General features: G+C 51.5%; 1 protein-coding gene across 1 annotated transcript; it reads left to right on the forward strand.

Annotated features, from left to right (window-relative positions):
- Positions 1–12,576: 12,576 nt before the first annotated feature.
- Positions 12,577–13,956, forward strand: Aanat (aralkylamine N-acetyltransferase). The gene is made up of 3 exons (XM_051183556.1): positions 12,577–12,739; positions 13,039–13,193; positions 13,651–13,956. The coding sequence occupies exons 1-3, from the start codon at positions 12,577–12,579 to the stop codon at positions 13,954–13,956; spliced, it is 624 nt and encodes a 207-aa protein (XP_051039513.1).
- The last annotated feature ends 1,132 nt before the right edge of the window (positions 13,957–15,088 follow it).

Here is a 15,088-nt window from a genome sequence, read left to right on the forward strand (position 1 = left end):
GGACAGTGCCATCCCTGGGTTGGTGGTCCTGGGCTGCTGGAATCCAGTTGCAGAGAGAGAGGAGTGATAAGAAAAGGGGTCAAGACCAGGCTACAGAAACCCACAGAGACAGCTGACCTGAACAAGCTCATGGACCCCCCAGACTGATAACTGGGAAACCAGCATTGGACCAACTCAGACCCCCTGAACGTGGGTCTCAGTTAGAAGGCCTGGGCAGTCTAAGGGACCTCTGACAGTGGAACCAGGATGTATCCCTGGTGCAGAAAAGGACTTTGGGAGCACATTCCCCATGGAGGAATTCCCCCTAGAGGCAGGAGGGAAGGTCTAGTCCCTACTCCAAATGACTTGACAGATTTAGATGACCCCTCCTGGAAGGCACCACCCTCCCTGTGGAGTCGGGGAGGGAGATGAGATGGGGGGCATGGGAGGGAGGGAGAGGGAATTGGAATCAGTAAAAGAAGAAGAGGAGAAGGAGGAGGAGGAAGCACACTGCAAAAGCCATGGGAGCAGACCAGGAAGACACCCACGGCCTCTGCAACATCTCCTGCCTCTAGGTTCCTCCCTGATTGAGTTCCTTTCCTGACACCCTTCCATGATGCACAGGGATATGAAGTGTAAGTCAAATAAACTCTTTCCTCCCCAACTTGCTTTTGGTTATGGTGTTTCATTGCAGCGACAGTAACCCTAAGACACCCTACTTCAATACATAAGGTGAAGAACAATCCGAGAAGACACGTGACATCCCCTTCTGGCCTCCACACCCACAAGCACACAGGTTCAAGGACAGTGTGCCCACCCATATGTGGGCATGCATTTACATGGATGCATACAACACACCCCAATCCAAATGTGTTTTGCATTTTACTTCTGCTTATGCCTGTGTGCGTTGCTTTAATATGAAAGGGCAGTGCCCTTCCCTCCCTAATCATTGAGTAAAACTGCAAGAAGGAAGGGGCCCATTTATTCCACAGCTTCTGTTAATTGTGGCTAATAATAGCTCCACTCACTGCGGTGTAACTTCATGCCCAGTTCTATACTCGATGCTTTGCATAGATTACCCAGAACCTGCCAGGGTAGAGGTGAGAATGTCTGGTGTTAAATGCTGATCTCACCACCACTGGACAAAACTGAACTGTATGCCTCGTGTCCTAGTTGTGTGCTTAGTGCTGCTGCCCAGTATGGCACCTGGCAGGTTGTTAATGTGTCACCCAGGTAGATAGGAGGACATTTCTAAACCTCCCTTTGGGGAGTTTCCTCTGCTCCCACAGGCTCTTCCTGCCCTGAAGCCAGGAAGGGGAGGAGCTCTTCAGGCTGCCTATACCTACGCAGCCTCCCCCAAACCCTCACCTCCCCGCTGCGCTGCCCAGTTTGAGCTGAATTGGAGTCACTGTGGAGACTGAACCTCCGGAAGTCCCTCACCACCTTTTGGTGTCTTCCGGGGACTTCGCCAGATCCCGGGTGCTCCCAAGCCTCGGGGTGTGACTCCCTTCTGAACCCTGAACTGCAGCTACATGGTGGCTTGCAACCATCGGTAACTCTAGTTCCAGGGGATCTGACGCCCTCTTCTGACCTCTGCAGGCACTGCACACATGTGGTATACAGATTCAGGCACAATGTCCATATATATACATATATACATACATACATACATACATACATACATACATACATACATACATATACATACATACATACATACATACATATATACATATATACATATATACATATATATATATAATGAAAGTACATCTTTGAAGAGGGGAGGGGGTCCCATCAGGGGTGAAGGTAGGAGTGGGCTATACCACTGGAGGGAATGCAGCCAGGCCTACTGAATCTCTCAGGTGCTGGAGAGGTAAGGGTAACACAGTAACCATGGTTACAGAGGGGTGGCTACCATTGAGGACAGTGAAAGCATCAGAGACCGAGAAAGGCAGTGGGAGCTAAGTTAATTGATAATTGAAAGCCAAGTAGAAAATTAGAGGGTCTCCTTGGTAGCACACAAGGAAATTGATCAAAGATAGGGGCAGCGGGAAGTCCCAGGGTCAGGATCTAGCTTAATTAATTACTCCTTGGGTGTGGTAGCCCACACCTTTAATCCCAGCACTGGAGAGGCAGAGGCAGGAGCATCTCTGTGAGTCTGTAGCCAGCCAGCAAGTTTCAGGAGAGTCAGGGCTATATAGAAAGGCCCTGTCTTAACTTTGTTTTTTCTTTTACTTGCCAACCACGGTGAATGCATGGAGGAGCCTGACTAGGAAAGTGGAACACTCCAAGACACCCAGGGATATCCGGGTCACTGCACTCAAGGAAATCCTGAAGTAGAGGCTGGTAAATAGCTCAGCAGACACAGGGATCGCTCTGCAGGTGTGAGGACTGGGCATCACTTAAAATTGGGCAGGCTCAGTGACAGCCTGTTATATTGCTAGTGGAAGACAAGGCAAAGGATGCCTGGGGCAAGCCGGCCGGCCAGACTAGCTAGAGTCAGTGAGCGAGAAACCCTGCTTGGATAAATAAAAGTGGGGAGTTTTAGGAAGAGTGCTGGTGCAACTTCAATGTCGTGCACGCAGGCGTGCACACGCGCATGGACCTACCCATGCACACTGCACAAAATCTTGAAGAGCCAAGTTCTTGATCCCTTTTGTTTTGTTTTGTTTTAGAGACAGGGTCTCACTATGTAGCTCAGACTGTGACTATGTAGACGAGGCTGGCCTTGAACTCACAGAGTCCTGCCTCTGTCTCCTAAGTGCTAAGTGCTAGAACTAAAGGCGTGCGCCTCTACACCCAGCTCCAGAAGCCTTTTGGATTTGCAGAAATCTGGCTCCCTCCCTGCCTGAGCAAATATGTGTTGCCTTCCTCCAACCCCTAGATTCCATCTCTTGTCCTTTGTACAAGCCCATCCCCAGCTTTAAATCCCAGGGGAAGAAAGAGACTGCTCTGAGAGCTTAGACAGTGTCTGCAGTCCAGGAAGCTGGGCCTGAAGGATGCTGGGTAAGGAAGGTATATGAGTACTGGAGTACGTTCAGTGCATTACAGGGCATATTACCCCAACAAGGACTCCAGAAGTTGTATGACCCTACTGCTAAAGTGGCTCTCGGAAGCTTGGAGAAAGTAATCCAGAGCATCCCTTACCCATCTGGCTCCCTGGCTCAGAATTCCCACAAGAGGGTGCCTGCTACATCTGCAGCCCCTGCGCAGGCCATTACATTCGCCTAGGAAGCTGCCGGGTGGCACAAAGGTGGAGAAAATGAACTCAGAATGGTAAAGTGCAGGATCCACAAGGATGCATAAAGTAGAAGCTTCCTTGGCCCAGGGACCTGTGTCCTGCCACAGGCCTAGGCAGATATCAATTGCCCTCACAGCTCTGGGCTCTCCAATTGCTGTAGGCTTCAGGCCCAGACACGGGGTGAGACTGTAACAGCCCCCAGCCATGTCAGTGAGTCAGCACGCCTTTAGCCAAAGGCCATCCCGACCACTCTGCCTGCTGCTAGCTTTGACACTGACACCATCCCTGTCTCCAGAAAGGAGTCATCTTTTATTTTTAAGAGAGAAAGAGAGGGCACAAATGTGTTTACATGTGTACATGTGCCCAAGGTTGATGCTAAGAATCATTCTCCATCTCTTCTACATTATTTATTGAGCCAGGGTCTCTCAATCAAACTCAGAGCTTGCCAATACGGCTAGCTTTGCTAGTCAGCTTCCTCCTCAAATCCCCCGATCCCTGCCTTCTGTGGTTAGAATACAGGTGGGCTGCCATGCACACCCAACATTCACCTGGCAGGTTCAGGGGTTAAATTTCAGTCTTTGTGTTTAGGGGGCAAACACTTTTAACTGGGGAGTTAACTCCCCAGTCTTTCTGTTTAAGGTCATCAGAGCCTAGAAGCTTAGAGCTGTGGTTCTCTCCTGTAATTCCAGCACTCAGAAGACTGAAGCAGGGTGAGCCTAGCCTAGGCTTTAGTGTGGGACACGATTCTAGGCCAGCCTAGTGTCAGTGTGAGATTCTACTGCACACACACACACACACATACACACACGCACACATACACACACATATATACACACATACACATACACACACATACACACATACACACATACACACATACACACACACAATATACATACACACATATACACACACACATACACACGCGCACACACACACGTACGTGCATGGGTGCAGGGGGCATCAGGAGTGACGTTGTTAGCAGAATTTGAGATCTGCTCCTCATTCTTGGTGGCATTTGATGGTGTGGTCTGTCGTGTCCTTTGGATTCTGGAACATGTCCCACCTCATGACATCACCATTCTTCCCACTAATTAATGGCTCTCCCCTCAGCAGTGAACGACCCCAAATCCCAGACCTCAGGATACTCCCATGCCCTCCCATTCTTTCACTTAACGTGATTTCCTGGTTCACCAGAGTTGGAGCCTCCTGCATTCCAATCAGTAGCACCCAATCAGACGCACAGACAGTTTGTTTATCCACAAGAGTCCCTGCAAGGAGACATTAACTTTCTTTTTTGTTGTTGTTTTCCAAAACAGGGTTTCTCTGTCCTGGAACTTGCTCTGTAGACCAAGCTGGCCTCAAACTCAGAGATCCACCTGCCTCTGTCTCTGGAGAGCTGGGATTAAGGGCTTGTGTCACTACTGCCCGGAGACATTAACTTTCTTAAAGGCTTTCTTACGTGTGGCAGTTTTCAGGTCACAGCAAAATTGAGTAGAAAGCACTCAACTTCACCCTCCCTCCCCACAATCTCCCCCAGTACAACATCCCCTACTAGAGTGGTCCTTTTGTTATAATGCTCAAACAGGAGCACACCATCCTCCAACGCTATATTAGCTATCACTCTTGATATTACACCTTCCTTGGGTTTGGAAACAAATAGGGTGCAATTACAGTATTACATGAGTAGCCTCCTGGCCCTAGACAGCCTCTGTACTCTGGGACATCAACTTCTAAAAGGACAGATGGGGCAGGAATCTGGGCTGAGAACATAGGTCAGTGGCACATTTGCCTAGCATGCTTGAGGCCTTGTTTTCAATTCCCAGAACAGGGTGGGAGGCAGAGGAAAGGAGGGAGGAAAGGAAGGAGGGAGAGAGGAAGGCAGGAAGTGAGGATGGAGTTGTAAGAGAGAGTACAGTCCAAGGCCGTGCAGACTGGAGTGCCCCGGAGACAGGATAGCCACACCTAAGGCAGCAACCCCCATGTATTCTCAAAGGTTGGAGAAGTCAGTTGATAGTCCTATCCTATAACCCTTCCCTATAGGAACTGGGGAGGGGTCATTGGACTTAAGCATTGAGGAGCCGGTTAGGGCTGTAGGAGGTTACCAGTCCATTTCCCACTGCTATAATGGAATGCCACATGCTTCATGAGGCAATATAGTTTTGGTTGATAAAAATCCAAGATCTCAGAGCCCCACGTTCTCAGTTTCTGGAAAGGCCCCCGTGACGACGTGACATCACATTATAATGGGAGCATGTGGTGAAGAGGTATCATATGTCAAGATAGCAAGCCAGAGAGAGGTTACCAGACCCCTCTTTGTAACAACCCTCTTGATAGAAATAAGCGGGGTCCTACGAGAATTACATCAATGCTGTTTGAAAGCAGTATGCTCAATTACTTCCCGAAGGTTCGTATCCCTTAAAGGGCCCAGTCCTCTCCTCCCAACCCTGCCACACCGATGACCCAACTTCTCAGTACATCTCTTCTTGAGGAAGCCATTTCAAACACACCCAAGCCACCTGACCACAGGTTGAAGCTGGAGGATCTAGGAGACATCAAGAACAAAGACCTCAGCCGGGCATTGGTGGCGCACACCTTTAGTCCCAGCACTCGGAAGGCAGAGGCAGGTGGAACTCTGTGAGTTCAAAGCCAGCCTGCTCTACAGAGAGAGTTCCAGGATGGGCTCCAAAGCAACGCAGAGAAACCCTGTCTGGAAAAACAAAATCAAGACAAAACACCAAAAGAACAAGGACCTCAGGTTCACATGCACATTGACCCTCCCTACAAGGATGGGGCTTTTCTCTCCATCCCTTGAGCCTGGGCAGAAGGGCTACACTGTTGGAGTCAGACACAGCAGACAGGGCAGACAGAAACAAATGTCATTTCTGGAGAGGGATGATACCCCGGGGGAAGCAGGGCACAGGGTGCTGTGAGATGGCATTGTGTGGCATTCGGCTTCTCTCTGGGGGTTCTTTTTGGGGGTCCTCATTTCCCCTCCCCCGCTCTTAGCAGGCCTTCTGGCCAGTGGGGGCTGAGGCCCTGACAGACAGACAAATGATATACAACACTACCAGGCCCAGCAGGCTGTGGAGGAAGCAAAAGGGACACTGGCTCTCAGCTTCTCATACCCAGTTCCAGAATGCTAAGGTCCGTGCGTGGTCCTAGGGCTGACCCACAGGTCTTAGGTTTTTTTGTTTTTTTGTTTTTTGGTTGTTCAGGACAGGGTTTCTCTGTGTAGCCCTGGCTGTCCTGGAACTCGCTCTGTAGACCAGGCTGGCCTCACACTCACAGAGATCCATCCGTCTGCTGCCTCTGCCTCCTGAATGCTGGGATTAAAGGTGTGCACCAGTGTAGTGGATAAATAACAATCTGGGAAACCATAGGCTGATGGATGTTTATTCTGGGAGAAATCACTTACACCAGAAACATGACCGCCAGCAGGTTCCCATCCCAAGGATGCCTCCGGATGCTCTCTGTCTCTGACCAGGAAGCAAGAAGGGTCCTGGGGATCAGGGACCCCAGACATATTCCCCCCAAGTCACGCCCACACCTGTCCCCATGCCCCAATGGGCATGGTCTGTGCAACAGGTGTAGGGGTGGACATCTCACTGCACACCAGCACCACCTGGCTAGAATTTTTTCTGATTATTAATTTATTTTTTAATTGTTTTTATTTTTATAGGGGTACAGGTGTTTGCCTGCATGTGTGCGGTGCCAGAGGCGGTCAGGGGAGGGCATTGGGATCCCCCAGAACTGGAATTTCAGATGGTTGTGAGCCACCACGTAGCTTAGCTCTGGGACTCAAACCTGTGTCCTTTGGATGAGTGGCCAGTTCTAACCACTGATCCATCTCCAGTCCCTTAACTATTTTGCTTCATGTGTATGGGTGTTTTGCCTGTGTGTATGTCTGTGTGCCTCATGCATGTCTGGTGCTCACAGAGGCCGGAAGAGGGTGATGGATTCCTGTGAATCGAGGGTACAGATGGTGGTGAGCTACCGAGTAGGTGCTGGGAGTTGAACCCAGGTCTTCTGGAAGAGCGGCCGGCGCTCTTAAAGGCTGAGCCAACTCTCCAGCATCACCAGCCCCCAAATCCCAGGTGATTCCAATCTTTAGCCAGGAACAAGGACCACTGGCTTGGAGTAGGGATGTTCTGGGGTCTGCTCAGAGCCAGCACAACTCACACACCAAGTCAAAGCAGATTCGAGGCCAGCCTGGTCTACAAGAGCTAGTTCCAGGATAGCCTCCAAAGCCTCAGAGAAACCCTGTCTCAAAAAACAAAAACAAACAAACAAACAAACAAACAAAAACGGTAATAACCTATGCCCCAAATAGTGCAGGGGCTCCTGTTTGATGTTTCTCTGTGTGGCTTTGGAGCCTGTCCTGGAACTCACTCTGTAGACCAGGCTGATCTTAAACTCAGAAATCTGCCTGCCTCTACCTTCCAGAGTGCTAGGATTAAAGGAATTCACCGCCGCCACCACCAGAGACACCTCTGGAAAGAGGAAATGTCACTTGAGAAATGGCCTCCATCACATTGCCCTGTGAGCATGTCTGTGGGGCATTTATTTTCTTGATTATTGATCGCTGCGGGAGGCAGTGCCACCTCTGGACAGGTAGTCCTGGGTTGTATAAGAAAGCAAGCTGGGGCTGGAGAGACAGCTCAGGGGTTAAGAGCACTGGCTGCTCTTCCAGAGGTCCCAAGTTCAATTCACAGCAACTACATGGTGGCTCGCAGCCATCTAAAATGAGGTCTGGCGCCCTCTTCTGGCCTGCAGGCAGAACACTGTATTGTAATAAATCTTTAAAAGGAAGAAAACTAAGCATGCTATAAAGAGCAAGCCAATGAGAGGCGTCCCTGAATAGTCTCTAATTCAGTTCCTGCCGCCAGCTCTTGCCTGTGAGGTGGAATAAACCCTTTCTTCCCCAAGTTGCCTTTGATCACTATCACACTTTATCACAGCAACAGAAAGCAAACTAGAGCTGCTGCTTCTATTTAAAAGATTGTTCATGGCTTGGAGAGATGGCTCAGTGCTTAAGAACACCATATATCCATAACATACACACATGTGTACATATACATATATGTGAAGGCATACACACAGATATATTCATGCATATACATATACATATACTTACTATTGATTGCACTGCCCTTGTAGAGAGCCTGAGTTGATCCCCAGCTTCCATATCAGGAGACCCACAACCGCCCGAAGCCCCACCTCTAGGGGATCAGACACACTTCTGAATGAGTTCTTGCACACCCACGCACTCCCACACATACACACACATACACACACAGGCATGCATAATTTAAAAATAATAAATAATAATAATAATAATAAATAAAATATTGAAAAGTTTTAGTTCTTATTTGACGTTTAAATTTCACCGGGCACTTGTATTTGCCAGTGGCAGTCCTAGCAGGTGGATATGGTGGTGCCTGTAACCCCAGCACTGAGGAGGTAGATGCAGGGAGATCCAACGTTTAAGGCCAAAGTTCTTAGTACTAAACAAAGGAAGGGGATGAGGTGTGGTGGTGCCCAACTTCAATCCCAGCAGAGGCGGGCGGATCTCTGTGAGTTCCAGGCCAGACTGGTCTACAGAGTGAGTTCCAGGACAGCCATGGCTACGCAGGGAAACCCTGTACCAAAACAACACAGACAAACAAATAAATCTGGCAGTCCTACACAAAAGCTGAGGTCAGGTTAATTTTATCACGGTCTCTAGGGAGCCGGAGCTGCCAGAGGTGGGAATGGCTTGGGTACTCTGAAGGGTCTCAGGGAAATCTCATTCCACAGGGTGGCTGGAGCTAGAAAGGAACGCCCGCCCTCCCTCTTGGTATCGAGGACTTTGGTGTCTCAATTCAGGGCATCCGATCTTTGATCATTGTACACATCAATCTGAGATGCTTTCCCTCTCCTCGTCTCTCTCTCTGCCTCTGTTATAACTAAAATCGACCTTAAACTTACTATGTAGCTGATGAGGATGACGTTGGACTCCTGATCCTGCCTCCCCATTCCATACAGGTCTGTACTAGCACACCTGGTGTACTGTGCTGGGCTAGGTGAGCATTCTACCGGCTGAGCCACACCCCAGCTCAGGAGTGTGTTTTCTTCCTATTGGCCAGCAGAGAATCCAGCTATCACCTTCCTTCCCCTTCACTGGTGCAGAATGGGGTTCTCCAGTTTAGCCATATTCTCAGAGGGTCGCCGTGTGTAGAGGTGTTTTCCAGATGGTGCCTAGCCATGTGGATGGTTAGTGACAAGGGATGGAACTGTGGGCATCCACTGGTGATTGTGATTGGACACCAGGAGGCGCAATGGAGCCACCAACTAAGAAGGACACAGCTGTGGGAAACCCTGGACGTTGGCACTATGGATGCTCGGCTGGGGTCCTGAATGTGTTGCCCACCGGACCCAAGGGCTGACCCTAAGGAGGTCTTGGTCTCCTGCAGGGGAAAGATGCAAGTGGCCAGGGAGCGAGCAGTTGAGGCAACAAAAGGAGCATCAGACAGCAGAGAGAGGCCCTGAGGAAAGAGGACCCCACCGATAGCAAAGTGTGTGCGTGGTGGCCGTGGCTGTGCTGGCTCTGGTCTCCCCAAGGTTCAAGGTGGAACTGCGGCCCCACTGCAAGGATCGGGGATAACAGCAAGTGCACCCTCTGTTGGTGGCTTCAGGGAATGCACTCCTGGCTCAGCACCTTGAGCAGACAAGGAGCCTGGGTACACTGCCCTGGGGAAGACAGGGCAGAGCAGAGCCGAGGGTGGCCAAGGGAGGTGTGAGTGGGAAGGAGAGAGGTACAGCTGTGCGAGGGACAGAGATTGCAGGTGCTGAAGGTCCCAGAGGTGGGACGGTTGGAGCTGAGATGAACGGAACTCAGAGATCTTTGAGTTTAAGAGGACGTGAATATAACATAAAGATAGACAGTTGCACGAGCTAGCATTGTACCACAGAACAGTTACCTCACTTGTATTTCCAAGGTCAGTCCCTGGGCAGCCACCAGCCAGTTCCTAACACCTGGATCATGTGTTAGGCTAGACACCACCGTGCATTTCATGTTTCTGTCCTCTGTCCCCCTCGGCGTTGGTGACAGTGGCTCATCAGAGTGGCAGCTCTCTCTTTGGTTGATGGTGTTTAGGCGTTTCTGCTCTGAACGCTATGGAAACTGTTTCTGGGGACTTCCCTGCTTTCTTGGTGCCCGGACGGCTCCATGAGGTTATTGAAGAGCCTCCGTTTCCTCCTCTGTAAAATGGAGACAGTCACACTCACCCGGCAGGATATCCTGTGGGATGTAGAAAGTGCCTCCCCAGGTATGTGGCTACAAAAAGTAGCAAGCTACCTGAGCAGGAAGGACCCTCAGAGGCATGGGCAAACTGGCCTCTGAGGAACAGAAGGCTATTGCTCATGCCCAACCAGCTGGGGACAGGGCAGGGATTACAGTCAGACCCCCAGGCTTAGCCCATGCTCTCCCTATAGCCCAGGGCTTGAGACAGCTACTAGTAATTCCTTCTGCGTCCTTTGTGCCGCTGCTGACGCCTGTCCTCAGCAGGATGGGGCCAGGGCCTGACTGCCAAGTCCTGCTGGCATCATACTGCCTGGTGTAACATGGGAGTCAGGGCTGGGGGATTAGGAATCTCCCAGATCATCATCACATGCTGCCCGAGGGAGATGCCCTACAGTTGCCTTGCAGAAAGGAGTCTCAGGTTCGCCTAGTTCCTGCACCTGGTGACAGTCCCCGGGGTGACTGGCTCTGTACCGGGGACACTTGGACTCCTTACAGTTCTGGTAAGTGGACCCCATGCCTGACTCTTTGTATGTATGCGTGTGCATGTGTAATGGAGGCCAGAGGTTGACGTTGGGTGTCATTCCTCAGGAACCATCTACTTCCTCTTTTGGGATAGGGTCTCTTGCTGTTCCGAAGCTCACCAAATAGGCTAGGCTGGCTAAGGGAGCCAGTGAGCTCCAGGGTTTCACCCATCCTGTCTCATCAGTGCTAGAACTGCAGACACTGGGCAGTGGGCGCTGCCTCCGGGTTTTTCTCTTGTTTCAGGGGATTGTGCTTAGATCCTTGTGCTGGAGCTGCCTCAGCTGCCCGCCTAAAAAAGAACATTTTATGTGCACGTGTGGGTGTGTGTGAGCATGTGCAAGACAGGGGTGACCTGTAGGAGTCGGTCCTCTCTCTCTATCATGTGGGTCCCTGGGATCAAACTCAGGTTCTCAGGCTTGGTGGCAAGTCCCTTTGCCTACTGAGCCACCTCACCTTAGCTTCCCAGCCCCCTTTGAGGGCAGGGTATGGTCCTTTCAGGACCACCACTTTGTGGGGTGTCTTAGGAAAGAGGGTACCCACAGGGGCTATGGGTCTAAGCTGGGGGACAGCCTTCCCGAGTGCCCTCCATACCTGACCCTCCCCACTGGGGACTCTGCAGCCTCAGACTCTTTAACCGTCTTATCCCCATCTCCTGAGCATGACCTAGTCTGACGTCATCTGGGGAAATGGGCGATCGGCTTCACATTAATTAAAGAGCTTTTTCTCCTGGATTAAAGCCTGAAGCAACCTGAAATGGAAGGAGAGATGACTCAGAGATTAAGAGTCCATATCCCTTTCCCTGTGGACTTGAGTTCGGTTCCCGGCAGCCACACCGAGCAGCTCACAACCAGCTGTAGCTCCAGCTCCAGGCCCAATGCCTCTGGCCTCTGTGGGCTCATGCACACATGTGCACATGTCCACACGGACACACTTCCTTTAAAAGGCAAAAACTGAATATTCTCGTGGCTGTACTATCTCATACAGAAGGCTAGAAGTCTCCCTCTGGGTGAGACAAGCCACATGAATGGCGGTATCACAGGCCTGGGTGTCCGCCCACCCCTACAGATTGAGTAGAGGAGGTTGGAGGTTCATGCACCCTTGCTCTTCTGCCCCCTTGGGCATCAAGGCCGGGATACCTGGAGGGCAGTGGACAACTTCCCTATAGCTCTTCTGTTGTTTACAACGTATTTATTTTTATTTTGTGTGCATGTACACCCCTGTGAGAGTGTCAGATCTTGGAGTGACAGACAGTTGTGAGCTGCCATGTAGGTGCTGGGAATTGAACCGGGTCCTCTGGAAGAGCAGCCAGTGCTCTTATCAGCGGAGCCGTCTCTGCAGCCTGATCTCTAACTCTTGAGTGAAAGTGAGGAGATACACTAACATTCCTGGAATTTGCCTGGAGGTCCAGGCACCTGAGGATTGGCTCTGTCCCCAGAGATGCCTGACTTATTCAGGACGAATGCCAGGCCCCTCCCTTGTTTTCTCCCACAGGTGCTTAGAGACCACTTCTGAAGCTGGAGAACCCCAGGGAGGGTTCAGCAGCCAGATGCCCATGTTGAGCATACACCCCCTGAAACCTGAGGCCCTGCACCTGCCACCTGGGACCTCAGAGTTCCTAGGCTGCCAGCGGCGTCACACACTTCCTGCCAGCGAGTTCCGGTGCCTTACCCCGGAGGATGCTATCAGTGCATTTGAGATTGAGCGTGAAGGTGAGTGGCACTTGGGAAGGTACTCGAGGGTGACTATTGTCTTCCCCTGAAGATCCTGCCTTTGGGAATTAAATTTGAGACAGACAGACACAGACACAGACACACACACACAGACAGACAGATATAGACACAGACACAGACACAGACACACACACACACACACACACACACACACACACACACACGGAGGGAGGGAGGGAGAGATGTGTGCTCTCCAGCAGAGGGCAATAGTGACCCTTGGTGTACACTAGCAGTGGGCAAGCAGCATAGCAAACATTCATCCTTGCCTTCTGCCTTAGCCTTCATCTCTGTCTCCGGTACCTGCCCCCTCTACTTGGATGAGATCCGACACTTCCTGACCCTCTGTCCAGAGCTGTCATTGGGCTGGTTTGAGGAGGGTTGCCTTGTGGCCTTCATCATCGGCTCCCTTTGGGACAAGGAGAGACTTACTCAGGTGAGGGCAGGGCGAGCTCCTCAGAGGTGGATGTCTCCTTCTAAGCAGAGAGTAGATCCAATCAGCAGCAGACACTCCGGAGGCGGGAGCCCTCACCCCGTCCTCTAGAGCAGGGTTCTCAGCCTTCCTAACGCTGCAGCCCTTTCTCATGTGCTGACCCTAAAATTATTTTTTGCTGAGACTTGTAACTGTAATTTTGCTACTGTTATGGATTGTAATGTAAGCACCTGTTTTGCATTAGGTGACCCCTGTGAAAGGGTCCTTAGACCCCCCCAGAGGGGTCACAATCCACAGGTCTTGAAGGACCTTTGAAGCTTTGTCCGTAGGGCTGTAGTGGTTCACAGTGGGAGTCTGGGCTACTCCCGGTACCCGGAACACCCTTCCTTTTGGTTAGGGCTGGGTTTGCAGGAGCAGGCATCAGAAGTAACCTGGACATCTGTCCCTTGCCCACCCCCAGGAGTCACTGACACTGCACAGGCCTGGAGGTCGCACAGCGCACCTGCACGTCCTGGCAGTGCATCGCACCTTCCGGCAGCAGGGCAAGGGCTCTGTCCTGCTGTGGCGATACCTGCACCACCTGGGGAGCCAGCCAGCTGTGCATCGAGCTGTGCTCATGTGCGAGGACACACTGGTGCCCTTCTATGAGAAATTTGGTTTCCAGGCTGTGGGCCCGTGTGCCATCACCGTGGGCTCCCTCACTTTCACGGAGCTACAGTGTTCCCTACGGTGCCATGCCTTCCTACGCAGGAACAGCGGCTGCTGACCCAAGCGGCCCACTTGGCCATGGAGAGGGCGGGAGCAGCAGGCTGGGGGCTCCTGACTTCCATGCCACACCCTCCTCTGCCTAGAGCCCACCCAGGTAGAGCGGGCTAGCATGAAGGGAGACGACAGATGCCAACTGGAGTAGAGAGGTAAGGGCCAATAAAGAGGACAGGAGGTGGCTTCGCCCAGCACAAGCTGCCATCTGTCCCCAAAGGGCCACTTGCATTCTGAACTATGCACAAAGCCAAGGGCTGTCCCCAGACTTCCTCCTCTACCTGCTGTTCATGCATCCCAGTGCACTGCCCTGATTCTGGGGTCCTTGCTCTCCCCAGACTGACACCCCATCCTTCCTGGCTCCTAACTGGGAATGTGAGCCAGCCTGGAGCTGGATTCCAGAAGGACCTGGGGCTTGGACCTGTGGATGGCGGCAGCCTTGGGCTAGGGAAAGCCGCAGGGCCACACCCCTCTGTGGTCGGGCACCAGAGTGCCCAGGTCTTCTACCCTGGTCCAGCCCCACTAATAAAGCAGCTATGTCCCCAGGGGCTGTGGATTATGGGTGTGTGCAGGGTCTTCTAAGTGAGCTGACTGGAGGAGCAAACGCCCCCTGACCTCCCACCAAGAGCGCCTCTGCCAGAACAGGCCGCTTCTGCAGATGGTCAATCCTCTGACTGCACGGGAGTTGGGGTGGAGATTTCAGGGCTGCACATGCAGCCCAGCCCGCCCAGAGTTCTCTTCATCCTCGCGATGATCATAATCTGCCTGAGAGATTCCCAAGTTCTCAGGTCTGTCCCAGCCTCGTGACCGCTGCACTGACACCCACGTGTTTACTTTTATAAATTAAAATAAATAAATAAATAAAACTGTTTGAAAGGGTGTTACTTGGTAGCTTAGGCTGGACTACAATTCACTATGTAGGCCAGGCTGCCCTCAAGTGCCACCATGCCCGGCTTTCAAAATTAAAAACATTTAAAAATGTTCAGGTGTATGCGTCTTTATGTGTGTCTGTGTAGCAGACATGCAGGTGTCTGCGGTGGCCACAGGGAGCAGGATCCCCTGGGACTGTAGTTTCAGGTGAGCCGCCATGTGGTTGCTGGGAATTGAACCCATGTCTTCTGCAAGAGCAGGCAGTGCTC

This window comes from Phodopus roborovskii, unplaced genomic scaffold (assembly GCF_943737965.1).
Source record: "Phodopus roborovskii unplaced genomic scaffold, PHOROB, whole genome shotgun sequence".
NCBI lineage: Eukaryota > Metazoa > Chordata > Mammalia > Rodentia > Cricetidae > Phodopus > Phodopus roborovskii.